The 26,772-nt window shown below is 39.5% G+C and overlaps 1 protein-coding gene across 1 annotated transcript in view; it reads right to left on the reverse strand.

The window, feature by feature from the left end:
* Window positions 1-8,322: 8,322 nt before the first annotated feature.
* The window catches only part of BRIP1 (BRCA1 interacting DNA helicase 1), a 44,799-nt gene continuing 26,349 nt past the window's right edge, over window positions 8,323-26,772 (reverse strand). Inside the window, exons 15-20 of the mRNA XM_080357212.1 lie at window positions 22,345-22,504; window positions 21,515-21,636; window positions 13,388-13,500; window positions 12,204-12,286; window positions 10,248-10,547; window positions 8,323-9,512 (exon numbers count right to left, since the gene is read on the reverse strand). Of these exons, the coding sequence (XP_080213338.1) occupies window positions 8,662-9,512; window positions 10,248-10,547; window positions 12,204-12,286; window positions 13,388-13,500; window positions 21,515-21,636; window positions 22,345-22,504 (1,629 nt within the window). The 3' untranslated portion in view covers window positions 8,323-8,661. The remainder of the gene's footprint in view (window positions 9,513-10,247; window positions 10,548-12,203; window positions 12,287-13,387; window positions 13,501-21,514; window positions 21,637-22,344; window positions 22,505-26,772) is intronic.

The following is a 26,772-nucleotide window of genomic DNA, read 5'->3' on the forward strand; positions in this document are numbered from 1 at the left end:
ATCAGAAATATCCTATAATGTTAAAATTTGGCATGGAATAGAGATATATATATATACGTGCATCAAGCAAACCACTATTTTACAGTGATAAATGGGATGACAGCAGTTTAAGAGCAAATAATGCCTGCTTGTGTCCCAGAAGAATGAGCTGTAATCTCCTGGTAGGGTGGTACAAATAAAGTAATATTTGCTCAAAAAATTGCCAAACTACTCTGTAAGCTGCATATTTCTTACTTAGAAAAAGAATGTACCATATCTATCATGACTTACTATACAATTTCTCAGATTATTTCCAAATGTTTCATTACTACATAGTACGGGATACAATTTCTGATCCAGATGCTTAAAAGAACAAATCTAACAAAGCAACTTAATCTGAGCTGAACTTGGCAAATTTTCCAGAAAAAAAGGGGAAAAAAAAAAGGGCAGAATGATGTTTTGGAAGCTGCTCAAACAAAAGGCCAATTGGAAATGTGCCTCTTTCAACCATCCCCTGGGCTGCTGTTAAAAATAAAAGGACACTTCGAGTTTCCACAAGTGTGAACTACAGCTGGTTTATAAAATAGAAAATGGAGATGTCAGAACTGTCCAAGAATGGTTCTTTATCTAAAGCTAAACCAAGCATTTGCTAAACTGCATTAACAAAAGAAATACATAAATGAGAGGTCTTACGTATACATGAAAGATTCTACAGCAATTAGAGTAAAAAGACTCATTATTTTTAAATTGTTATGTACTTCAAAATAAATCATGGGAGCATGTAAATGGTAGAAAACTGACACAAGTCCACTAAGCAATAATAACGGATGCTTCTATATACACTAATCTGACCATTTCAAAGCACTTAATAAACACAAGCTAAATATACGTAGAAGCTTTTTCCATCTAAGCAGGAGGAAAACGCAGGACACAGCTCGAATATGTTTGGAGTCACGTTCAATTTACGTGAATTCAAAAGTGCTGAGGTATTATTTTATCTGATAGCCTTATTCTTTCCCTGAAAAAAAATACACAGCTAAACCTTTGTATAGCCACGCATCTAGCTATAAACACCATGAAAAACTTTAAAATCTTCGCCAATTTTTTTATTATTATTATTTCAGGCCCTTCAGAGAGGAGAAGGAACTGAGTTTATCCTTGGCTCTGCTTACTCCGGGCAAAGAATTTGGCCAAATGTTTGTATTCCATCAAGAGGAAGAAGCTATGAACTTAATAAAAATAACCAATACCATATACAAATTACATCTGGAAGAAGGGTGGTAATTGTCTGTCTTTACACTCCCCCTACCTTGTATTATTGCTGGATGGTTGCAATTTAAGAACTAGAAAAGTTCCCAAACTAGAATGCTGACAGCGAACTAGCCAGATATGCTGCGGACAACATCCCTGCCCTCCGCACCCGCAGTCTCATGGTCTAATATACACCATGGACTTTAATTATGTAAATCTAGAATACTAGATTCACATTATATAAATCAGTTTCCTTCTAATTTCCTAGGAGGAACGGCTTACAGAACCCAGAGGTATCAGATTTAGAAAACATCTGCAACAAATTGAATTCACTCTTCCATTCCACTACAGCCGCTTGGCCTTAAAGTGTGAAAAATGGCTACGACTCCGTAAACGTCGTGTCGAACTACTTGAAAGTACGCTCGCTTTAGGAATAAAAGTCAAATTACAGATATTCTTACCTTGATTGGAGATTTACATTTTATAATAGAACAGAAATCTACAGGAAGGGAGAGCTCAGTGTACAAAATTAATGATGAGAAGGCTAGATGCATCTAGTGAATACAAGTTGTAAGGCGTTCGGATGCTTTAACTACTTGAGCTATAATTTAATTGTGTAACAAGGTACAGTGAAGTACAGCTTTTTAAAAGACTTGAATATAATCATTTATACGCGATGTTTAGACTCCTGTCAATGAATCTTGGAGCTTTTATTTTGTTCCTGTGCATGATTGCCATTCTGTTTTGAATTCACACCCACAATGGCCAAGATATTTCCCATACTGATAACAAAGAGGGTTTTTGTTACTGCTCATCGAGGGGTCAGTGGCAGCTGCACTATGTGGCCGACATAATCAGTATAAAATACCAGCTTGTGACAATGGCTGCTCATTAGAATATAAAATAATCAGAATGTTGAATCTGCAATTTCAGCAGCTGCTACTGTACATTCTCCGTAACTTTTCAGCATCAACTATCACTGCACTTTCTGCTTCTTCACATCCCACATGTCATTTTGTTGATAGAAACCGTTCGTGGGACTGAACAAATCAGATCCCTGAAATGACACGGTACAATAATAATCCCACAAAAATGGCAACAGCCTTACCCCACAGCGCTCCGGGGACACGTTTCGCCATGCAGCTCCTCAAATTGCTGCCCCAATGTGGCAGAGGAACAGGCACAGAGCGAGACCTGGGAGTCGCAGAAGGACAGAACTTCCCAGCCCCGGCTTTGCTTTCCTTCACTTGCAAAACCTGAGTTTATAGAAACAAAACTTGACCCAATTTTTGTAGCAGCCGAGTACCACTGCAAAGGAAGCAGGGAAAATCATTACATTTTGCCACTCACAACTTCATCGGGCATTGGCCTTATCTGATGAAAGCTCACTTGATTATCAGTACAAGGCAGGCAATAAATCACAGTGCTGGTGACTGTCCCAGCACTTTAAGAAAATTTTAATATATGTCAAGCAAGCCTAACACTAGTTTTTGGTTCCTATATTTTTAAATCTCTCCCTCTCTCAAAAATATTTAAAGAAATTATATCTATTTTAAAGTGAATTTCAATACAGTGGTTTTCAAGTAAGGCTGACAACTAAGCAGAATTTTTCTGGCAGGCAGAATGCCAGCGTGAGCAGGGAGGTAGGAGATTAATTAGTGTTTCATTAATGCTATTTATCTATTTAAAAAAAAACACAACAAACTACATAAAGTGGCTGTGGAATTCCAGCTTTGAATTTAAAAATTAATTAGCCTATGAGCACCAAACTCTTCTATCCCTGCTGTCCGCAGTTCTCCCCACTCCCAGGAGCAGCGGCGCTTTCCCGCACGCCTGGCAGGCTCTTTCCCAGGTAAATCCATTTGAAGAGCGCCGTCCTAAAGTGCCAGAGGCACCGGGTTATGGCTCCAGTGCCACATCTGAGTGGCAATAATCTGTCAGCACCAATGATCAAGGGCATTAAGAGATCCTCCTGGTAAAAGCGCATCATGGTAGGTGCTATGAAATGAGCCCACGGTACTTAGCAGAACCTACTCAACTTATCTCTGACCCAGACAAAGGAAAAATAAACTTCCAGCTTTGAAAGACAACATATTAATATATTGGCTTCCCCTAAACTAGTCACACTCTTGTCTGGATTGTACCTGTGCTGACCATGCTTCTCATCCACGGCCACCATCTTCGGACACTGGAACAGAAATCAGCCCATGAACACTCTGCAAAGAGTATCTTCTTATTCACGCTCCTGACAACACCTTACGTGCCCAAAGATATTTGTGATTAATGAGAATTAACAAACTGTGGAAAGAGAAGAAATACTAGTTTAGGAATTTAAAAATCAGGTTGGGTAAGGAGTAACAATTGTATCATGAGAATATCTGGGAGCCAGAATGCATCTGATGAGCTGGGAGTCTGCTCCGTCCCTGTGCTTTACAGGCCCGTCCTGCAGCCCTCCTTGTACTGGGTTTATGGGGCCATGCAATACCTAACTACTCAGTAGTTACTCCAGAGTTACCCCTTCTGTCAGTGCCCATGGAAGTTTGCATTTGTACAAGTGTCACAGAATCCCAGAATGTCAGGGGTTGGAAGGGACCCCAAAAGCTGATCCAGTGCATCCCCCCATGGAGCAGGAACACCCAGATGAGGTTACACAGGAAGGTGTCCAGGCGGGTTGGAACGTCTCCAGAGGGGTGACCTCATTAATGTTTACAGATATCTAAAGGGTGAGTGTCAGGAGGATGGAGCCAGGCTCTTCTCGGTGACAACCAATGATAGGACAAGGGGTAATGGGTTCAAAGTGGAACACAAGAGGTTCTACTTAAATTTGAGAAGAAACTTCTTCTCAGTGAGGGTGACAGACACTGGAATAGGCTGCCCAGGCGGGTTGTGGAGTCTCCTTCTGTGCAGACATTCCAACCCGCCTGGACACCTTCCTGTGTAACCTCATCTGGGTGTTCCTGCTCCATGGGGGGATTGCACTGGATGAGCTTTCCAGGTCCCTTCCAACCCCTGACATCCTGGGATTCTGGGAGATTGCGGAGCAAAAGGAAAAGCGCAACGTCAAACCATTGCGACTAAGAGTCCTTTTCAGCCTGATTTAACATTTAGCTGCAGCGCTTACACATGCTTTATAGAAAGGCTTATGTTCACATGCGCTTGTATTATATCACAGACATACCCATCAGTGTGCACTATTATCACTGCAAATGTAGAAAGCATTTGTTAGAAACAATTACAATTATGACTGCAGAACCTCTAATAGTATATTACGAGTATACCTGTGCCTGTTCACAGCAGTACATCCTCGGTCATTTCAAATAATCCAAGTAAGATGAATATTTATTTCTGTAATGTCAACAACTATTTTCAATTTTTATCAGTCAAGTGATTTAGTAACTACTCACATGTCCAACAGTTAATAGTACAGTAAAGAGAGTCTGGTCTCTGCAGAACAATTTCATTTTGATTTTTTGGAACTGCAAGACAAGTATGTCCTTCATAAATACTCAGTAATGATCTATTACCTGTGAAATGTTTAAAGAGTATTTTACAGCTAACACGGCCCATTTATTTTAACTGGTATTGTATGAAGCCACCACCATATTTAAATGGCGGTATCAGCTGAAACAAGCAACTATTTAATACCAACCAAATGCAGTTAGACTTAAAAATTGTTTAATGTAAGTCATGTCAGATGAATGTTATTATCCTCCTAACTCTCAAAGATATATTTTTCAATGCTCATATATAATAACTAATAGCCAGTCACAAATACTTTTCTTCAGAAATAGTCACTACATCTTTCAGGTTATATTATCAACAAAAGCAACGTTAAGAAAATTTAAGCCGATGTAATGGTTTTCACGGCATCTTTTTGACAACAAAGCTTGTATCTAAGATCTGACCACTCACAATTTCTAAACCAGATTATAAGGCTAAATCCATGCAAACCCTTAATGGATCAGGATTTTATTTCCAGCGCTGCAAAAACTTCAGTTGTGGCCAAGTCTTATCAGCCCCGGTGGCAGACAGATTACAGAAGATGTGCCGTGGATAAGTATGAAGCACCACCAGCTTAAACCAATTACACACTTAGCACAAAGTTGTCAAACTACAGACCAATGCCAAATCCTAACATGTAATTTCTATCATGCTTACAAATTTTCAGAATTATACTGGATAGAGAGCCTCTGAGAAATGCAACACGTAGCTGGAAAAACATACAGTAGAAAGGACAGTATTTAGAAATCTCTAAGGTTTCAGTGGTGTGTAAATAAGGAAACTACTAATTCAATACTTACCATTTCAGAATCTACAGAGTTTGTTACTAGAAGGCAATAGTTAAAACTTGCCTGCACCTATTCACTGGGAGACATATCTATTCAATTATTTGCCAGCTGACAGTCATTTCTTTTACAATAAGAAGCGTAATGACAGGTAACCACAAAGCAATCCGTAGCTGTCCTAATTACTCTTTACAGGCAGGAAAATGTGTGATAAAATGCATGTTCTGTGATTCGCTTCCCCTGGTTTACTTGCTTTGATGCTGTTAACCTGTAGCTTCTGATGGCCTTCGACAGCGCACTTAAACCACATGAAAAAAATCTAGACAGACAATCACTGTACAATTTAAGGCATGTAATTAGCAATTATTTCATGCACACTTCACAATAATAATCTGTTACGTACTAAGGGAAAGAAACATTAATGAGCTACTTCTGGTGCTGCTCTGTGTACTGTGTTTGCATAATAATGAGGTCCAATCTGCTGGAAAACACATAAAGGACAAATTAATAAGGTCGTCATTTTTGTCTAATGATGCTTAATACAGTTTTAGCAATCTGCTCAAGACAAAAGGCGGTCACTCAGACATAGCCGATTATGCATTCGCGTGGCAGATGAAATCTTTATTAAACAGAATGATGAATCTGATTAACATGCGATAACAAATATACAGTCTGCGAAAATGACCGTGCCACCTCCTGCAAGCATCCCGCACGTCGACTATTAAGGCTTTACTCAGATTGAGGTCAGACTGGTATTCCCGATAGGCGCATTAAGATAAAAGTTTGCCAAATGTGGTAACATGCTGAACAAAACAATATCCTGTTATATAAAAGCTACTGTCTCAACAGCTGACTGTCTAATCGGTTATAGCAACTACTCCTTAATAAGTTTAAAAATTTAATTGTCAGAGTTTCGTTCACCTTTGAACGTCTGAAAGACAATTGATGACATTAGCTAAGCTAGATCTTAAAGCGCCTCGAGTCTCCTACATTTACAGTACCAAAATATTTGCTGAAGTTCCAAAGTACTATCTTTCATAACGTTGCCACTGCAAAAAGAAATATACAATTATTTAGGGTATTTTAAGGAATATAAAAATAATATCAATTTATATGGGACTGATTTCACATGAAGTCTGAACAAGTTAATGGGGGTTTCTAGGTCAATGGCAAACACGTGGTGTAATTGAATTTGTAGAAATGTAGCAGTAAATTTTAAAATCAAACTTTCAGTATAAATGTATAACACCCAGATGAGGCTACATAGGAAGGCGTCCAGGCGGGTTTTGAATGTCTCCAGAGTAGGAATCACAGAATCTCAGAATCCCAGAATGTCAGGGGTTGGAAGGGACCTGGAAAGCTCATCCAGTGCAATCCCCCCATGGAGCAGGAACACCCAGATGAGGTTACACAGGAAGGTGTCCAGGCGGGTTGGAATGTCTGCAGAGAAGGAGACTCCACAACCCCCCTGGGCAGCCTGTTCCAGTGTCTGTCACCCTCACTGAGAAGAAGTTTCTTCTCAAATTTAAGTGGAACCTCTTGTGTTCCAGTTTGCACCCATTACCCCTTGTCCTGTCATTGGCTGTCACCGAGAAGAGCCTGGCTCCATCCTCCTGACACTCACCCTTTAGATATCTGTAAACATTAATGAGGTCACCCCTCAGTCTCCTCTTGTCCAGCTCCAGAGCCCCAGCTCCCTCAGCCTTTCCTCACCCGGGAGATGCTCCACTCCCTTCAGCATCTTTGTTGCCCTGCGCTGGACTCTCTGCAGCAGTTCCCTGTCCTGCTGGAACTGAGGGGCCACAGCTGGACACAAGATTCCAGGTGTGGTCTCCCCAGGGCAGAGCAGAGGGGCAGGAGAACCTCTCTGACCTACTGACCACCCCCCTTCTAATCCACCCCAGGATGCCATTGGCCTTCCTGGCCACAAGGGCCCAATGCTGGCTCATGGTCATCCTGCTGTCCAGCAGGACCCCCAGGTCCCTTTCCCCTACGCTGCTCTCTAATAGGTCATTCCCCAACTTACACTGGAACCTGGGGTTGTTCCTGCCCATATTCAAGACTCTACACTTGCCCTTGTTCTATTTCATTACATTTTTCCCCCCCAACTCTCAGCCTGTCCAGGTCTCTGATGGCAGCACAGCTTCCAGTGTCAGCCACTCCTCCCAGCTTGGTGCTGCTATGGCAAATGAGCAGTTAACAATGTCATCTCTGCTCTCAGTCAAAACATATCAATACCTATAAACCAATCTTAAGATCTTAAAAATCCTGCATCTTCATATTAATATATGATGGAAACGAACAATCTTTCAATGAAAAAAAAAATCAGGTATAGTACACTTTATTACAGCAAAATCCTGGCTGTTTTCATTGCAACACATGAAAGAAATGTTTAAAATACTTCAAAAAAAGTAGACTGAGGAAGATTTAACAGACCTTTATATACATATTTTCGTTGTTACATATTGCATAGAAAATGTGTTTTTAGGGCATACAAATGAATACATTTCGATACGAATACTAACAGAATGTGACCAGAAGAAATCAGAACCTCTCACAAAAGGAAATTGTAAAGAAACCTGAACTCATAGAAAACAAATAAAGACCACTGAAACAGCCTCTCATCATCGTCAAATATCAAACTGTTCAAATACTACCTCGCAGCTTCTGATAGACACTTTGACAAAAGAAATTTGAAGGAAACAAAATACTGAAGAAAACACCTATTTCAGTATCCAGGCTCAATCTATGATATTACTTGATCTGCAAAGATGCTGTTCCCATATTTAATTAAAAAAAAGCCCTAACAAATGCAAAAAACCAATTTGATTATATGGGTGTTTTGCTTTCTGAGAAAAACCCAATTGTTTGATTTTATTTAATGGCAGTTTCATTAAATCTGGACTAGACAAACCCCAGCCTGTAAGTACAAGCCAATTGCTACTCGGGCTTCTGTTTAGAATTTCCACACATGATGCCCTTTCACCACATCGTTAGGATAAAGAATCTTAATTATGTCTATAGAAGACTACACGTTAACTTTCACAGTGACAACCAAGAAAGTCTAATGACAACTGGAGTGTGCTGGCAGCACACATGGAACGGGAGCAGCGGTTGTGACCGGGGCACTACGAGCCACTGTTGTTCAACAGAGAAGACGACGCACCTTTCGTGATCTGGAAAGACTGATCTTCCGTTTTATGGTGTCCATCTCCTGAGATGCTATCTGCCCTGCTTCTGTTTCGCTAGTCATCTCTGCATTATTAACCGCACTATTCTTACTCCCCTCGTTGTGCATTACTCCACATAAACCTGCACTTCTGCCATCACCCATCTCTTTTTTAGCCACATTTAGTGTTTCTGAGGTCTTAATTGCAAAGACATCAGTAGCAGCTGTGCTGTGCCCACATTTAGTCTGATTCTCATTTGCATCACAGGTTGGAACCAGCGGTTTGGTCTCCTCATCCTCCGTTTCTGCATCATCATAGAGTTCAGGTGTGAAGTAGATACTCTCGTCCTCGTCTTCAGCTTCTGCAGATCCGTTTAACACTGAAAGTTCAGGTTTCCCTCCTGCTGCAGGGAACTCACTGCGGGGCTCAACTGCAAGCTGGAGCTCACGCGAACGCTCTTCAGCAACTGCGGCCTCAGGGTTTTTAAGTGAAACATCAGTTGTTTCTAAATACGATTCTGGTACACTTGGTTTCTGTTCGGAAATTAATGATGACTGGCATTGATTTACACTGTCAATAAGTTCAACAGCCCTAGCCACATTCTTTTGTTTGCTGTTCGCTGTGGACACACAGTTCTTGGCTTCAGGCAGAGGTGTTGAAGTCAGTGGTTTAAAGCAGCAATGTTCCTTCATAATATCCGCATTAGTCTCCCCATTCCTTCCTTCTCTCTCTGTTTTAGTTGTTGGCATTCTAGGTGTGGAGTCCATATGTTTTCGTCTTTGTGTTACATGGTGAGAATGAGTCTCTACATCAACTTTCTGGCCACCTGTGAAAAATCACAAAACATTAATTAATTGTATATGCCTTCCCCCTGCTGATTTACAGCAAGTTTAGCACATCAAAATTACCAGTGTTTTATTAGGTTTACAGTTATTTTATAATACTCATTAAGATCCAATACAAACAAAAGCCCAGATGTTACAACTATCTTTGCACATGAATTGTCTTGATTAAATCAATAGATTAACTGGCACATGTAAATTAAAGTATGACTTGATTTAAAACTTGTATTTTTTTTATTATTGTGCTCTTATGGTATTTACATCTTTCTTGCCTGAAATGAACCCATAAGTTCTCCTAAAACTTAGGTAGGAATAGATATGTTCTTGCAAAGCTGGTACCAGAAGAGATTATAAGGTGTCTCAGTGCAATGTCTAAACAACAAATGCAGCTTCAGCCAGGGCACTCGTCTTGCAAAAATGCTGATCTTTATAGTTTTTGATGGAAAAATAACATAAAAACAATTTTGATTGTACTATAAACTTATCAAACATTATCAATTGTTTTAAGACAACCAGATGGAATGACAATTAATTACAGTCTGTTGAGCACAGCTCATATACATTTCTGAATAGTTATCATTTTGCACCATAGCACTTCTGTAATTTTAAAAACTATTTGTTTCTTCTGAAGTAACATGCAACGTCACATTTAAAATTGTTGAGGAAGATTTTCCCGCAGGAAACGAACATACTTTGTTTCCTTGTTGCCATGATGTGACTTGGCTGATTTGACACTGTAGGATTGACTGAGCTGATGGTTGTACTAAAATTAATTTCTGAAACCAAATATTGCTCCTCACCTTTAGCAGGAAGATCTGGTGACAGATGAATCGTTGCTTCCTGTTGAGAGGCTTGAGACAAGTCTCTTGAGTTTGAAGGTACATGGGGAAATTCACTGCTGCACTCTGACAAAGCATCGATGCCTTTCTGGTTTCTTGTAGCGAATGCTTGCAAGGATTCGAGTGCACTACTGAAATTTTCATGGTGCTGGATTTGTTGACGAATCCATTTAGATAATCCTAAGGCGGAAAAAAAAAAGGGTGTGTTACCACAAAACTACATCATCTATATCAGGTATTACACATCAGTAAAACAGTACCCTAATATTGGAAATACTTCTACATACATATAGTATACACAGAGTCATAAATATTTCAAGAAGCTACTCATAAAAGTAATATAATGTTTGTCTTCTTTTCCAGGGCTGGGAACTTAATTTAATCAATGGTCATCTTGACTCATTTGTGAAGTTTTACTTTCAAGAAAAACTACTAATCTTACCAAATCTTGAGCATACAGATTATTTGTATTACTACATGTATTACCTCTGTCCAATTAGATAATTTAAATGTATTTTTTGTACAAACAAACTGCCAGAAAACAGTTTGACTTGTACCACAGCAGCTGAGCTCCACCTGCTGACTACACTGCAACATTAGCTGTTTACATCATCTTTTTGTCCACCTTTTGTAAATAGGGCAGGAACACAGATATATAATGCATTCCTGAGCAATGTCTGTCTTTATTTAAAAAAAAAAGATGAGTGTGCACGACCTGTTTTAATTTGTCTGCACTTATTTTATCTGTATAACACTACAAACAGAATATACTTTTTGCATATTAAGCATTTAGTGGTTCCTTAATAGGAATAGCAGGTTTCCTGGCTCCCTTCCTTGACTTCCTATGTGTCGGGATGCTCTGATCTTGTGCCCGGTAGAAGCAGCCCCTGAACACAAACCAACTATATTGGGCCCCTTTACCCTCAAGCAGCCTTGCCCGTGGGATTTCCCCCAGCAATTGCCTGAAAAGGCCAAAGTTTGCCCTGCTGAAATCCAGGGTTGCAATTCTGCTTGCTATCCTGCTCCTGCCACAGGAGATCCTGAACTCCACCATCTCATGGTCGCTGCAACCACGGCAGCCCTCAACCTTTACCGATTCAACCAGACCCTCCTTGTTAGTGAGGATGAGGTCCAGCAGTGCGCCTCTTCTAGTCGGCTCCTCCACCCTTTGCATCAGAAAGTTATCGTCAATGCACTGGAGGAACCTCCTGGACTGCGGCTGGCCGGCCAAGCAGTCCTTCCAACAAACATCAGGGAAGTTAAAATCCCCCACCACAACCAGGGCCTGTGACTGTGAGGCTGCTCTCAGCTCTCTGTAGAGGCCTCATCAACTTCCTCACCCTGATCTGGTGGCCTATAATGGACACCCACAACAGTATCACCCTTGCCATGCTGCCCCTTAACTTTCACCCATAGACTCAACTCGCTCCTCATCCGTGCCTGGACAATACTCAATACATTGTAGTTGATCTCTCACGTAAAGAGCAACTCCACCAGCACGCCTGGCTGGCCTGTCTTTCCTGACAAGGACACAGCCATCCATGCCCACGTTCCAGTCATGTGAGCTGTCCCACCATGTCTCCGTAATTGCCACCAGGTCATAATCTCCTGCCCTAACACAGGTTTCTAACTCCTCCTGCTTATTCCCCATGCTGCACGCATTGGTGTGCAGGCATTTCAGAGAGCGAGCTCAGCACTCCGATTTCACCCTAGGGGTGATATATTTCATTATGGCTTTTCCTGCTCATCTGTATTTGTATAATCATATTTCTGTAATATTAATTTTTCACTATTTATTAATATTAGTAATTTCCCAGTAAGATTTTTGCAGCTCACCAGTTATGTACTTATTGGGGTTATTCCTGAAGCGATCATCAACTAAAATAAGAGCACCCCAGTCGTTCCTATGTCTTATACACCTGTAGGAGAGCAAGAAAACAGTGTAAACATAGAATGAATATGCTAAAACCCATGGGGATCGGATGGCAGGGATTGTAATGAGTCAGCTGGAATATGCCAAAATACACAAGAAGTGCTTTCCTACTGTCTTACATAAAAATTGTTAGAGATGCCATGGAAGCTCAGTTTTCCTTAGTTTCTTGAATGTACTGAATGAAAACAAGTTTAAGAAAAACCTGCACAAATATTTTAACTAATGCTTTTACTCTCCAAAGAGGAATCTAATAAATCAGGCCTGTAACAACACACATTTACAAAGAGATTTTACTCTGTAGACGCTTTTCTCTCAGTTTTCTTTCTAAACTTCAATTTATGTTATTGCATTTGTATTAGGTCTGATTTAAATAACAGGAGTCTTCCAGCTGACGTTTCTCTTCTTACCTATAAATCTGTGTCTGTAGCTCTATGACAGATGTATGGCATGATCTGCGACAGACAGCTATAACTACCTATGTATATGATACATTTTGTCGGAGAAGGATGAATTAATTCCAGCCTGTTCATAAAAGTGGGAGGAATTTTTTCATTTGAGAAAGTGAGCTCTACCACTTCTTGTAAATCTGGAGAAAGATCAGTGGGCACAATAATTGAATTGACCTTTCACAATGGTTGGAGAAAAAGAACAAAAAGCTGTTTCTCTCTTTCAAACGTACTCGTAGCCTAAACATCAAACAATTGTTCTGAGCCCCCCCAAGAGTGTGAATAATTAGAACATTTGAAAAGACCTAAGGATTTTCATTTGGTTTGTAAGCTCAAGAGCTATTTGTCTCTGCGAATGCTTTCCTTTTTGCACATCTGGACTACAAGCAATTAAAACCTGCAACCAAACTAAAGTGGAGTTTGAATGTAAAACAAAAATTCTGAATTATAACAACACTCAAATGCACAGACTGAAAACCAGACAGTTGCCAGCACAGAACAGCTGAAGATCTTGTTTCTACAATACGAGTTTTCCAGCCTGATTTATCCCCTTTGTGTTATCAGGAATTGCTCCTTCAAGACGTCACCAAAACGAAGTTCTACAAATGTATATATTTTTAATTATGTTCAGTTTATCTCACCTTCCCAGGGCTTGGTTCAGAGCCCTATAAGCTTGAATTTCATACCACTGGCTCCCTGGTAAAAGGCCTCTTGTATTTTTGTGCTGGTCATTGTACTTCCTCTTTAATTCAACCTAATGAAGAAATCACAAAGTATTGGTTTTAATAATTACGTTGAAAAGGAAATCATCTAAATGGGGGAAAACAAGCAAACATTGATTAAATAAGTGAATATATAAAGTGAATATATAAAGTGAATATATAAAGTGAATATATAAACTTTATATAAAGTGTGTGATCTGAATTTGAACAATAATTCTGGTTTTGGCCACTATATATAGTTCCAACATATATCAAAAGCATTTGTTATTATTGGGAGGAGGGGCACTGAATTTTTTTAAATACAACCCCACAAAACCACACCAAAAAGGGTCTTTCCATTGCTCTTTTGTACAGTATTAACCTTTCTAAACTGACAAGCGAAAGGACACGCTTCAGGAGAGAAAACAGCAGACTTCTAACTTCTTCTGACAGGTAACTTTCAAGTTGCATTTGGATAAGAAATTTTAGTTTATGTACTTATGCCCTTTAAATTGCCTGTCAAATTTACAAATTCAATCTTTACAGCCAGAAAGTAAATTCAGTTTGATTTCACAGATTTAATGTTTGTTGCAGTCACTCAGAATTTAGTGACTGGCATCGGAGGTTGCCCTTCTATTTATTTCAAAACGGGAGATGATTTCTTATGAACATTTTATGAGCAGTAAAACTGCTCTTTAAAAAGGAACTTAAGCTTATTTGTGCACTTCTACAAATGGCGATACCACTGGAGGAACAAAAGGGTGTTCCTCACCTCTTGAAATAAGGTATGATGATGGAAAATTTCATTAAAGTCTTTAAAACATAACCAATGACAGTCTTATAATGCTCCTGAACATACTTTGGATTTGTCTTCTAGTCCTGCTAAATTTTCTAAAAATTTCCCCTTTCGAAGAATTTCTGTTATCAGTAATATTTTGGCCATTTGTAATAAAAGTAGATTAACCAGAGTGTCTTACTGTGCTAACAGACTGTCGAAAACAGTATTAGAGTAACCGGTCATGTGTCTTACACTGATAAAATTATGACATTTTAATTATGTGCATCAAACCACTGAAGTACCAGGAGAATGGAAACCAGTCGGATCATCTGCATTGTATTGCATTACGTTGTGAATACAATACATTACTTATACACTCTTCTAATACTTTTTTTGCATTATGCAAATCTATCCTGCTTGTACTGCACATCAATGCCATTTCATTTCTCAAATTATACAAAAATCCATGTTCTCTTGGTCTAAATGTGTAATGCATCTTAACAACCTATCTTTCCTATCTTAGAAAAAGGGTGACTAGCAAATATTTCTGTTTTCTCACTTAAATGATCGTGTCTCAGCATGAGATGACAACTTACATTGCTGAGAGTTCAGTTTGCATTATAAGACTAGTAAAGGTAAAAGGCCAGGGCATGTCATTTTAATGCAATCAGAATCTATTTCATTGTATAACTCTTACATTATGAAGCATCAAATCAGCGCCCAATTCAAAATGACATGTTGCATATGTGAAAAAGCCAGTCTCTCCTGCTAGCAAATATCCGCAATGCGCAGTAAACCACAGGCTAGAAGGGATTAGTTAAAATGTCAGAAGACAGCCTTTTACTTTTACCTGTTCATCCTTAAAAACATACCCCTAGCTCTCGGGCATGCTTTGCAGACAAATGGCTGCGGTGGCAGCAGCACAAGGCCCGTGGCAAGTTCTGCCATCCTGTCGCTGTCAGACGGATTAGGCTTTGATCTGTCTGGGAGGTCGCGGTCACATCCACATTAACCCAAGTCTAACAACATATACCTGCTAACCGCTCCTTCTTTTAATGCTTAATTAGTTTGACATCTTCCACTACGGAATATTAACTGAGAAATATCAACAGAAAAGAAATGCCATGAACAATTGGGTTTTTTTTCCTATGACTTGGAAAAATATTTTGAGGTTTCTGCTACGATTCAGAAGAATTGTCAAATGTATTTTTCAATCAGAATTAGCAATAACAGCTTTTCTTCGATGTCAACATTAAACAACATTCATTATATTATATCACAAGTGTTTGGTAAACCACTAAAACAGTTACTTGTAGTAACATTGCTTCCCATAAAGAAACACAGATGTACTGAGGATTCATATAGGTAGAGGATGTGGATTTATACTGTGATGACCGTGGACTATATCAGTCAGTTTATGACACAAAACTCAGAAGAGTAGCTCAAAAACTAGAGTTTAAATTCATCTGGCAAAGTTTTGATATTTTTATGATGCATTACTTTATTTAACCAAATACAGCGCTACACTCTGCTTTCTAAAAACAAGCAAACCAAAACATCCTAAACTGTTACTACTAGTTGAGAAGCCAGGCCTGTTCTTTCATAAGACATCACTCCACAAACATCTTCAACTGTCTCCTGTTGTCTCTGGGAGATTAAAACAACCTCCAGTTTGGAACCTGTGGTTTGTAATCCATATTCCAGAAAGAGAAAACTCCTAAAAGGAAAAAGGCAAATAAGCTGGGGATGGTGTCAGTACATGCACATGTGTAGGTAGGTACATCTACACACACGTGTAAACTCACGCCCTTCACTCCCCAGCACTCTCCTCCATCTGTTCTCCATGGAAATGTTTCTCTGGTTTTATGAGAGGAAAAATAGTAATGAAAACAAAGGCCACTGCTCGCAGAATCAACAAAAACTCTTAAAAGACATATTCACATTCAAGATCTACTAATTCCCCACCTCCGAAAAAATATCAGGTGGTCATTCTCTGCTTCCATCCCCAAAAAATACATAAAAATGTTTCTTAAGCAAGTCTACCAACCTAAAAGTCTCCTGTGCCCAGTTAGAGTCTCTCTTCCACCTGAAATAGCAATAATTAGAATTCTTCAAGAATATACTTGCCATCTACTTTCCCCCTGCTGAATGCCAAGCAATCGTAAAAGTTTGTAAGAGTGAACATGAAACTCCATTTCTTTTCTTTTACATCTGAAAATCCTTAAATGGAAGTAGCATTAAATAGTGCAGCATTTAACTTCCCCCCCCCACTTCAAAGGCGGTAACAACGTCTGTGAGATTTAAGACTAAATAACCTAGGTGAGTCATAGAATATGCTTCAAACTTCCTCGCTCATCAGTAGACCTACCAAAAGTTGTATCTAAACACAATGTCTCAATTTATTAGCCCACAGGGAAAAAAATGTTCTGGCAGACTCCAAGCGTTCCAAGTGCAGTGTTAACACAAATACCGCATTGCTCGAAAAAAACAACAGGAAAGCCCCGTGGCTGTGAGCACAGCAAGACCATATATATAGTGAATAAGACACGATCAATACCTTGTGCTGCTCAACTATCTTTGAGATGCTCTGAAGCTCCATCCTCCCAGAATCTCTTGAACAGATGAAACTTTGGGCGGCTGAACCCTGCGGCTCTGCCCGGCACATGGGCTGCAACTCAAATCAACAGCGTGTGCAGCAAAGCCACGGAAACTTAAGAATAGTTCAGGTGGCCTTTTCTGCCTGAAAATTTCTATGCCTTCCCCTGGTAAGAGTGAATAGACTATGGAAAGAACATCTCTGCAGATGGAGATCTCACTTGAGCTATTTTGCAGAGTGTTGCGCTCAAACAGGGCACCTGGAAAGGTACCGGGCATCCATGGGATTGAATATAATCCAAACTAGGAAAAGTTACTGAAACCAGGAAAAAAAAAAATCATGAAAGCGGCAAGAAAGAAACTATATATGGAAAAACACTGAGAGGTCGTTTCTCCATAACCCAAAAGCTTCAATATGAGATCTGACCAAGAAGGTAAAGCCAACCAATTCAAGAACAAACTACTGTCTGTTGGAGTCTGCCAGCGGCCACTGTCCCTTCCGGGGCAGAAAACCAGCACTAGCGCTTTGTGCACAGCCGTATTTCTCTTATTTTGAATTCACAAGGTATTTTATGACTAAACACTTCCCCAGTATTCTCACTCTTAATCCCAGCGTTAGGGAGATGGGAAGCTTATGTAATGTTGTAACCACCAAACACTTTTAGTATCGTCAACTACACCATGTGGCATCTCAGAGATCTGGAAGTTTACCGGTTTGACAAATCTTGTAGCACATCCACCCCAGGCCCATCTACTCATCTCGGTCTTGTAGGCTTTGAGAGACTGTGAACAAGTGACTTGATTAAAATCTAATGCAACCAAAACTCTCCTCTGAAGAGAAAATTCAATCCATTTCCAGTGAAGCAGAAGTGAAAGAAAAACCCAAACAGCTTCCCTGGAGGTACGAGGCGGCCGCGGCCGCTCGGTGCCACCGCGGCTCAGGTGAAGTGGGAAGTGTCAGTCATCCTTACAAATCCCCAAGGTGATAGCTTCACTTTTAGAGCTTTCAACATGCTTTGACAGTGAAGTAAAAACGGAAAGGTCAACGCTACTTGCTAAGGACAAGATAAACACAAGAAAATCACTTTGGAATTTTTTATGGATCAGAAAAGTAAACTATTAAACGTCAACGAAAAGTTTTGATTTGCTGTATTATCTATCCAAAGGCTTAACTTGCGGATATATTCAGGGATGATTTCTGTGATCTGTGCCAACATATTGACATTAACCTTGCACCAGGAGAAGAGAAATGCCATCCACTCATCTTACATGCTAAGTTAACTTCAGCGTTACCTTTCCTAGCTCCAGGAATGCTGGATGCCATAGGATTTTACAGCTACCCCCACATCAATACTCTGCCATCAATATTTTTCTCTTAATTCCATTGGATGTAAAAAGAGACTTTTTACAACCATCCTTATTTCTGGAAAAGTGGGAAGCACACAGTATGTTGCTCAGCTCAGGTTAAGCATCTAAAATAGCAATAGTTTTCTTAGAAGTTTTTCTTGTCTTAGAAAATAGGATGCAAGAAATGAATTCTTTCAGCAGCCATTTATTTACATTCTTTCTCCTTTCAATGAGGAAAAAGCATGTAATTTAAAAACTGCCACGAGGACTAGAATTCAACTGAAATATTCAGAAAAATGCCGTTCTTCCAAAATGATACAAGTATCTCAGTTTGTTGAGCCCTCAAGAAAGGAGAAAGAAACTTCAGCCAGATAGCTGCAAATTCTTTGCACCATGGAGTTACATATAACCTAGAAAAATTGTAATTGAAATCATGTATTCCATCACCTTTCACAAATTATGTTGCTGGAACTAATTAAGAAAATATTTGCCACTGTAGTTCATATTCACCCCATAGTAGCTATGGGAAATACTTCTCATTAACGGCAAACTCAGTCACAGTTCTTGAGTAATGTCATCACACAGAAATCCCGGCCTTATCAAGATTATTTTCCTTGCACGTCTATTGATGTAAAAGGGTTTGACTGCATTTTCCTCTGTATTTTGGTAAAGATCTCTTAGCTGTTACATGATTAAGTAGACTCTACTGTACGACGATCAAAAGCATCTGGAAAGGTGGAAGGGAAGAAATGCTCTGGGAAAGCGAGCTCAGCGCTTGCACTTCAGAGCCGCCCATTATCAACATTTCATAGCAAGTTTCTTTATTTTCAGGTCCCCGAGGTAAGAACAGTAAATTATGACTTGAACTAAACAAGTCACACTTGGCTCCAAAATCAGATTTTCCTACCTCCAGTTTCAGGTCCCAGCGGTGGGCAGAGGAAATCCTGGTCACAGCCAAAGAAGTCAGTTTTGGCTCCAAAATAAATTTTCCTGCTTTACTAGAGCCAAAGCCTACCATTGAGAGCACCATAGCTTTAAGCAATGCTTTAACGTTTCTTTTATATATATTTTGCTTTAGCAACCCGACTCTTCAGCAATATGAAACCGTTTTCAGTAAGTCGGAATTAGGGTTTTGGCCTCTCTTTCTTAAATCAGTATCGTTTATTATCAACTACACTTCTGAGCCTTAATCATTTCTTTCTCCCTAACACTAACAAAGTTCTTTAGACTCTTCCCTTTGTGAAAATGAGTGAACACAAGATACTATACACATAAAATTCTAAGTGAGGCAACTGGAAAAGAAACTAAATTCTAGTCTTTAAAGGTTCTACAGAAAATAATGTAACTTATAAAAGCATACTGTTACTTAAGAAGACCAAACGCTTGCCATTTAATTCCAGAAGTTGTGGCATATATTTAGCACAAACATATGGAGAGAATAAAACTGGATATTATACACCAGGCCTGACAATGAGTTTCTTGCCCAAGTAGAGGCTGATATCTGGATCCAAAATGCTACAATTCAAAATATATAACAGAAGTTAATGAATAATATGTTAGATAACATGTATATGGGATTACACATCTTTTTCTGTCATGTTATTTATGTTCTCTAATATTACAGTTCAGTGGTATTAGCATCAAGTTACAAATCATAAATTATACTTACAGAGCAGGTTGATCACAGACAAGTAATATTAGCTGAGATGAGCCAACATCAAACTGCCAACATAAAACATTGGTCTCCAAAGGTATGATTCTATGCACCCCTGTGATTGTGCACAGTCCCAGAAGTATTAAAGGGATTACTCACACAAGTAAAAGCTACATGCAGGAGTAAGGGGTTATAGAATTGAGTCTTAAGAGGGCTTTTGGTAACCCAAAAAGCAGACATGCAAGTGTATTTTTGTGTGGAAGTGGAACACTTTTTAGTGATTTAAACCAATCCCAGAAGTGTATAATTCACAGATAATCCAAGGGAATTGTTAATAACTTGCATTTCCTGTTTTTCAAGGGATGTTGTTATTAATCATCTTGCCAGTTCCTTCTTTTGGTATAGCTACTAAGCACCTATTGCTACGTAAAAGCAACAGATGTACCTGCTATGTCTATGTAGGTCTAACTTGACTCATGTCACTATATTTTGAATTTTCTTCTGTCTGCTGAAAACTCAAGCTCTTCCCAAAAAGTCAAAGCTGGAAGGTTTAAAATACCCAGGTTTTAATCTTAAAATCCTACCAAAAAAACCCCACAACATCCTGCATATTGCACTCTAATTACATGCTTTGAAAACAATCTCAAATAGGAAAATGATTTTAATAAAATACTGTAATCATATTCTTCCTCATAGCCTTATCACAAATTATTTCTGCTGTTTAATGCACATATTTGAACAGTGGCTTTCACTTTAAAACCCAACTCTGTTCCCACCTCAGTTCCAAAGGATTTAGACCTGATTATAAAAGCAAGGTTAGAAGATGAAGTTGCATCATAGACAGGTTGCAACTAAAAAAAACCCCTGAAGTTTGGACAAAACAGAACACGGTTCAATTGCAAGGGAAGTGCTGCCAGCTGGAGATCACTTTGGATCCAAGCTCTTGAGCAAAAGACACGTTCACAATAGAACCAATTTCCCCAAGCATTATTGTAGGAGCAGTGCCGTGCATCAGCCAGCTCCTCAGGTCTGACGCTCAGAGACCGGTGCCTGCCCTTCTCTCATCTAGAATTGATCACGGCAGTGCTTTGTGCATTACCATAGCTAAATATATATCCTCAAACCTTCAGCTGCTTGCAATTTGGCAGCTAGCGTCCCTGTCCCTACTTAAAAATTTAGAGGTTTTCTTCAGTCTAATTAAAACAATAGCTCAACACAACACTGATTCTTTTGGAATTTAGTTATCAGTAATGGGATGTACTGCCTGTGATTCTATTATATTACATATTTGGTTGAAGTCAAGGTAAAATCAAATAGACTACTTTAACCTTAAGGAATATAATCCACTATGAACATAACTCACTCTTGACACATTCTTTTTCATTTAATTTTGTATTATTTAGAACGCAAACTCCTGAGTTTCTAGAAATAATTTGGAGTAAATTGCAAGATTTCCAGCCATACTACAGACCAAGTATTTCCAAAAGGTCATTTCAGCATACGCTTCTAAAACAAAGCTTTTCTAGCTCTAGAAAAAGTGTGAAGTATTATTTGAATGTAAATGTTTTTATACTGACGTAGGGTGTGTTATATTTTAGGAAGACAAAACATGTTGTGGCTGAATAGGTGCTTCAAGAAAGTTGTGCAAGCCCTGAAAGAACATCGCATGAGGCAGCAGGTGTTGATAACCTACCTGCAGGTCTTTCACATTTGGAAATGGAATACCAATGGTTATAACCGCACGGGCGTTCTCATCACAGAAATCCAAGCCTTCGCTGACTTTTCCTCTGCATACGGCTATGAGGAGCGCTCCATCTTCAACAGGGCAGAGAGGAACATACAAATCATACCCAGGGCAAGTTTCACCAACATCTTTAAAGAGCTACACATAATATAGCATAATACACCGTGTATCGGTCTGGAAAAGGTGAGTGGATATTAAAATATTGACTCCATTAGAGGGATGAGATCAATACTATTGTGATTTTGAATATCAACTAGCAAAATAATTTTACACTACATAATATATTGGTGCTTAATTATGCAAGAACCGTATGTACTTACAACAAAATTTTAAACCTTAAATTTTGCACTCCAAAAATCGTCCTACTTCACATTTGACATACTATCATTCTTTATTCTTTATACTAATATTTAAGTATTTTCAGGATAAATCCTATAGTGTCCCTAATATAAAATGGTAAATCACAGTTATGCAATGCATTGTAAGCCTGATCCTTTGCAAAGCGACTCTGCGCTCTGCTGGCCGCACAACTGCACGTCCTCACACAGCTCTCTGCCTCCTGAATACCACTATTAGGATGATGCATCATCCTGTAGTTCACTATATCCTCACACAACAGCGTAAATAGCAATTAATCTTCCAAACTTATCATAATAACTTATTGAGGTTAATTTAACTACTTATCCAGACCTTATTCTAATTGTTACGCACTTAAAGAAAACCTTTTTTTTAAGCTTGAAGAGCCTATATCAGCTATTTCGCATGTGTGAAGAACATACCTCTTTCTCCTTTACATTTTATTGCATCGTAGTATATTTTCAGCAGTTCATCGAAGTCACTCTTTGCCCCTCCTTGAGGCTCAGCAATGACTGTTTTAACCAGCTCCAGGTTCCTCCATAACCCCGTGTGCATCCAGCGATCTTTTAATTTGTCCAACAGCTGAAAACGAACAGAAAAACCAAGAAGAGCTTAACATTGAACTGTTCAAATAAAGCACACAGACACTTACTGCAGTAAAGCCACATTATTCAGTTTTTGTACTTCTGAATACCAGTTTCCCTACCATACACCATTGCACAGCGACGCAACACTGCAGCAGAACTAGTACCTGTCATGTTTACAATTAGAAATAGTGCAGATTTTTGAGTTATCAAGGCAAAGCTTCCTAAATCTATGAGAGTGGTCACTAAAGAGCATCTTCTGGTATTCCTCAAGCAAGAAGAATGCCATTCAAACTAGAAACTTACATTCAAAGTTGCAAAGATGGCAATAGAAAACCTTCCTCTTTTCTCTTTTGTGGGTTACCCAGGCCCTCCAGGCATCTATTAGACCATAATAGGCTGAGGCTTCTTGTTTGATTGACAGCAACAATCACAATAGGAAATCCCCAGTTTTTGATGGAAATGGATGAATTATTCACAAAAATCTTTGGCAAGAACGGAACAACAATTCATTTAATTCACACAAATGCTATTACCTCTTCCATTTAATGGAATTTGCTGGATATGGAAACTTTCTGGTACCCAGGAAAGAATGAACAAACACACAATACCAGTGCTATAGACATGGCCACTAAAACAACAAGAATTATGGACATGACTGAATACAAATAAATAAAATATAGAACACATACATGCCTCATAAGAGCCAGGAATCAAGTGCAGGATTCTCATAAAAAATTATTTCACTTCATGTTGAAAAAGTGCAAATGGGAGCAAGATAATGCCAGGAATCACAGGAAGCGACCATTAATGCCCACAGCCAGTCACTTCTCCTACCCAAGGGAATAATAGTTCCTGCAGTGGAAGGTAGTACGTGTATATTTTATTAAATCCCTTAAAAATGGATTCTCAAATGGTTTATTAACAAATGGTCTTCCTCCAGGAGAGCAGAAAATCTTGTTAGAAAGCAGCTGTCATCTCCCCATGCACTGAAGGATGTTTACTTGGGTAGCTTCTTTCTTTTTTACCTTGCTGCGATTCAAAGACACCTGTGAACTCCGATCTCACAGAATCACAGAATGTCAGGGGTTGGAAGGGACCTGGAAAGCTCATCCAGTGCAATCCCCCCATGGAGCAGGAACACCCAGATGAGGTTACACAGGAAGGTGTTCAGGCGCATTTTGAACGTCCACAAGTGGAAGACTCTACAATGCCCCTGGGCAGCCTGTTCCTGTGTCTGTCACCCTCACTGAGAAGAAGTTTCTTCTCAAATTTAAGTGGAACCTTTTGTGTTCCAGTTTGAACCCATTACCCCTTGTCCTGCCATTGGTTGTCATCGAGAAGAGCCTGGCTCCATCCTCCTGACACTCACCCTTTATGTATCTGTAAACATTACTGAGGTCACCCCCCAGTCTCCTCTTCTCAGCTTAGCTGTAAGAAACCATGAGCTCAGTATTTAGATTCACCATTTGTTTTTGTCAGCATCCCCCTTTTTAGGCAGCTTCTGAAGTCTGGGAATGGGGGGGAAAACTCTTTTCTCAAAATCTCTTGCCATTATGTCCCACTCTTCAGCAAAACCCTCTCACCCTGGGCCCACGAAGGAAAAGCTTTGCCCCTCTCCACTCGCCGTTTCATCTTATACGGTGCCAAAAATTGCATTAGGCATTTCCCATGTCATGGAACAAGACCAAAGATTTGTTTAATGTATTTTACCCTAAGGCAACTTCATTGTAATTTCCAGCATCTTAATGCAGTTGAGAAGTTAACTTGCCCTTTTTCCGCAGTATTCACTACCTCCGGACAGTGATGTTTGAAGTAGCGAATACCTGAAATGAGAGAAGGTCTAACACATAACACCAAAACACAATGAGGTTTTCTGGTTTACAGTTCCCTAGATCTTGTTCTTCTATAAGCACCTGCTACTAAATTTCTTTACATAGACTATTCCTTAAACATTTCAGCATTGATTCATGTAATGAATGGATTGCATCTTGCCAGTAGAGTAAAAAAGCATCACAGAAATAATCCCTCCATCAAAAAGTGCTTGGGGAAGCAATGGAACACTTAAAAATATGAGAGGATGTTCAAGAGAAGTACAGGAGAAAAAGGATAATGATCTAAGCAGCACCTGACAGAGTAAAATAACTCTGGTTTACTGGCTAGTTTAACAACTATTGACTATATAATTACAACTATCAGTTACAATTGTATTGTATATTCTTGTGCACTTTTAAAACAATATGCTGTCTTGTTACCCATACATTCGTATAATGATAACTGAACAAAACATATTTCCAGGTGTACAAATTCTACACAAATACCTTGTAACCCCCTTAAAAGTCTGCCATTATACACTAAAAAAAGCACTTCTCCAAACCTGGGTAGTTTTTTCATCTTATTTCTAAGTAACATATTTTTTAATGATATGAAGTTCCACCTTTTGTTGTTATTCAGATATGAAGGGTAACTGGGGGGAGAAAGGAAACAGCCATTAGGTTTTTCTTAATAAAAATCACAGTATTGTCACCACTGCTAGTGCAAAAAGTCAGAGATTCCCAGGGGACTAACATTGATCTAAAAGCCTTTTCCCATGCAGAGCTCTTCATGTGTTTGCTACCAGAATTTTCTTTTTGAATAAGCACTGCTTCAAATCAGAGCGTGTCTCCAGTGGGCTGGAAACGTGTTTGAAGGGTCAAATAGAAGTTCTACACGCAGTCAGCACAAAACTTCAGCAATGGAAAGTGCCCCTCCAGCCAGCCCAGCGGGGCAGCAGCTCCACGAGACACAGTTTTGGTGGAACCGAGAGGGCTCAGCTGCACGTGGGACTGTCGCTTGCAGAAAACAGGGTTATGATCCAACACACAACACATAAAAGCGACACGCAGAGATGTACAGTGTTGCTATAATGACACACGCTTGCATGAGCTCTCAAGTATCAGCCCATTAATGCACATCTACACACAGACACCAAATTTCTACATTTATGTGAAATGGAGGGAGGAACAGGTGGTGTCAGTTTTAGAAGCAGCTAAAATCTCATAATACCAGAATTGTCCCTTTAGTTTCAAGGCTAAAGTTACATAGTCGTGTGTTTTGGTTTTTTTCTTATGATCACTTCCAGCTATGGCGTGTAAAACAGGTGCCAAAACCCAATGAGTTGCTTTTTCATTCAGGTGTCAAAAACAAACAAATAAGAGGCTTTTTTTCTCTACCTCAACTGAAGACTCTTCAATTCAGAGAGAACGTCAAGAAGAAAAGCAGTTTGCTTGTCTTACTACAGAATGCTTCCCAGCATTTGGACTGCCAACAAAAACACGGTATGGATTGCTTTATATATCACAGGAAACTTCACTTGCATCAGCTGCTTCCTCTCTTCCTTTCAGTAAAAAACCAACAAAATCTATACACTGACAGATCCTTCTGCAAACTTGTCACTGCAGTCTTCACAAAGGGCAGGAAGGAGGACCCGGGTAACTCTAGATCGGTCAGCATCACCTCCATCCCTGGGAAACTGATGGAACGACTTCTCCTTGGTGCCATCTCAAGGTGTATCAGGGATAAGAGGGTCATCAGGGGCAGTCAACATGGCTTCACGAAGGTGAAGTCGTGCTTGACCAACCTCATTGACTTTGATGAAGACATAACAAGATGAGCGGGTAGTGAGGTGACTGCGAACTGGCTGAAGGGAAGAAGCCAGAGAGTTGTGGTCAATGGGGCACAGTCCAGTTGGAGTCCTGTATCCAGTGCAGTGCCGCAGGGGGCAGTGCTGGGGCCGGTATTATTCAATATATTCATCAACGATTTGGACGAGGGAATAGAGTGTACTAGCAGCAAGTTTGCTGATGACACCAAGCTTAATCGCATTCCTCACCAAAAAAGAAAAGCCCTCCATTTTGCTTGACACCCAGACATTTGCACTGCACTAGGCTGGGATTATACCAGCCAAGAATAACTTAGTCCATTGAATTATTTAAGCAGTTGTTCGCACTCAATTAGATTTTCATGAAAGGTTAAGCAACAGACTGATTCATAGAAACCTCTTTGTGTTTATGGGAGGTAACCAACGTAACACAAGGAGGTATTTAAAATTCATTCTTTTGAATGACTAAGCTCATACAAAATACTAACCTATCTATTCACAAAAAATTATCTTAAGCTTCAAAATGCATTTTCTCCATTTCTAATGATAACCAGCTTCACTGAGAGTATGAATATACCTCTGCCCAATTTTTTTCATTTGTTAAGTAAAATCTACTTTCAAACCAG

This window comes from Nesoenas mayeri (assembly GCF_963082525.1).
Source record: "Nesoenas mayeri genome assembly, chromosome: 20".
NCBI lineage: Eukaryota > Metazoa > Chordata > Aves > Columbiformes > Columbidae > Nesoenas > Nesoenas mayeri.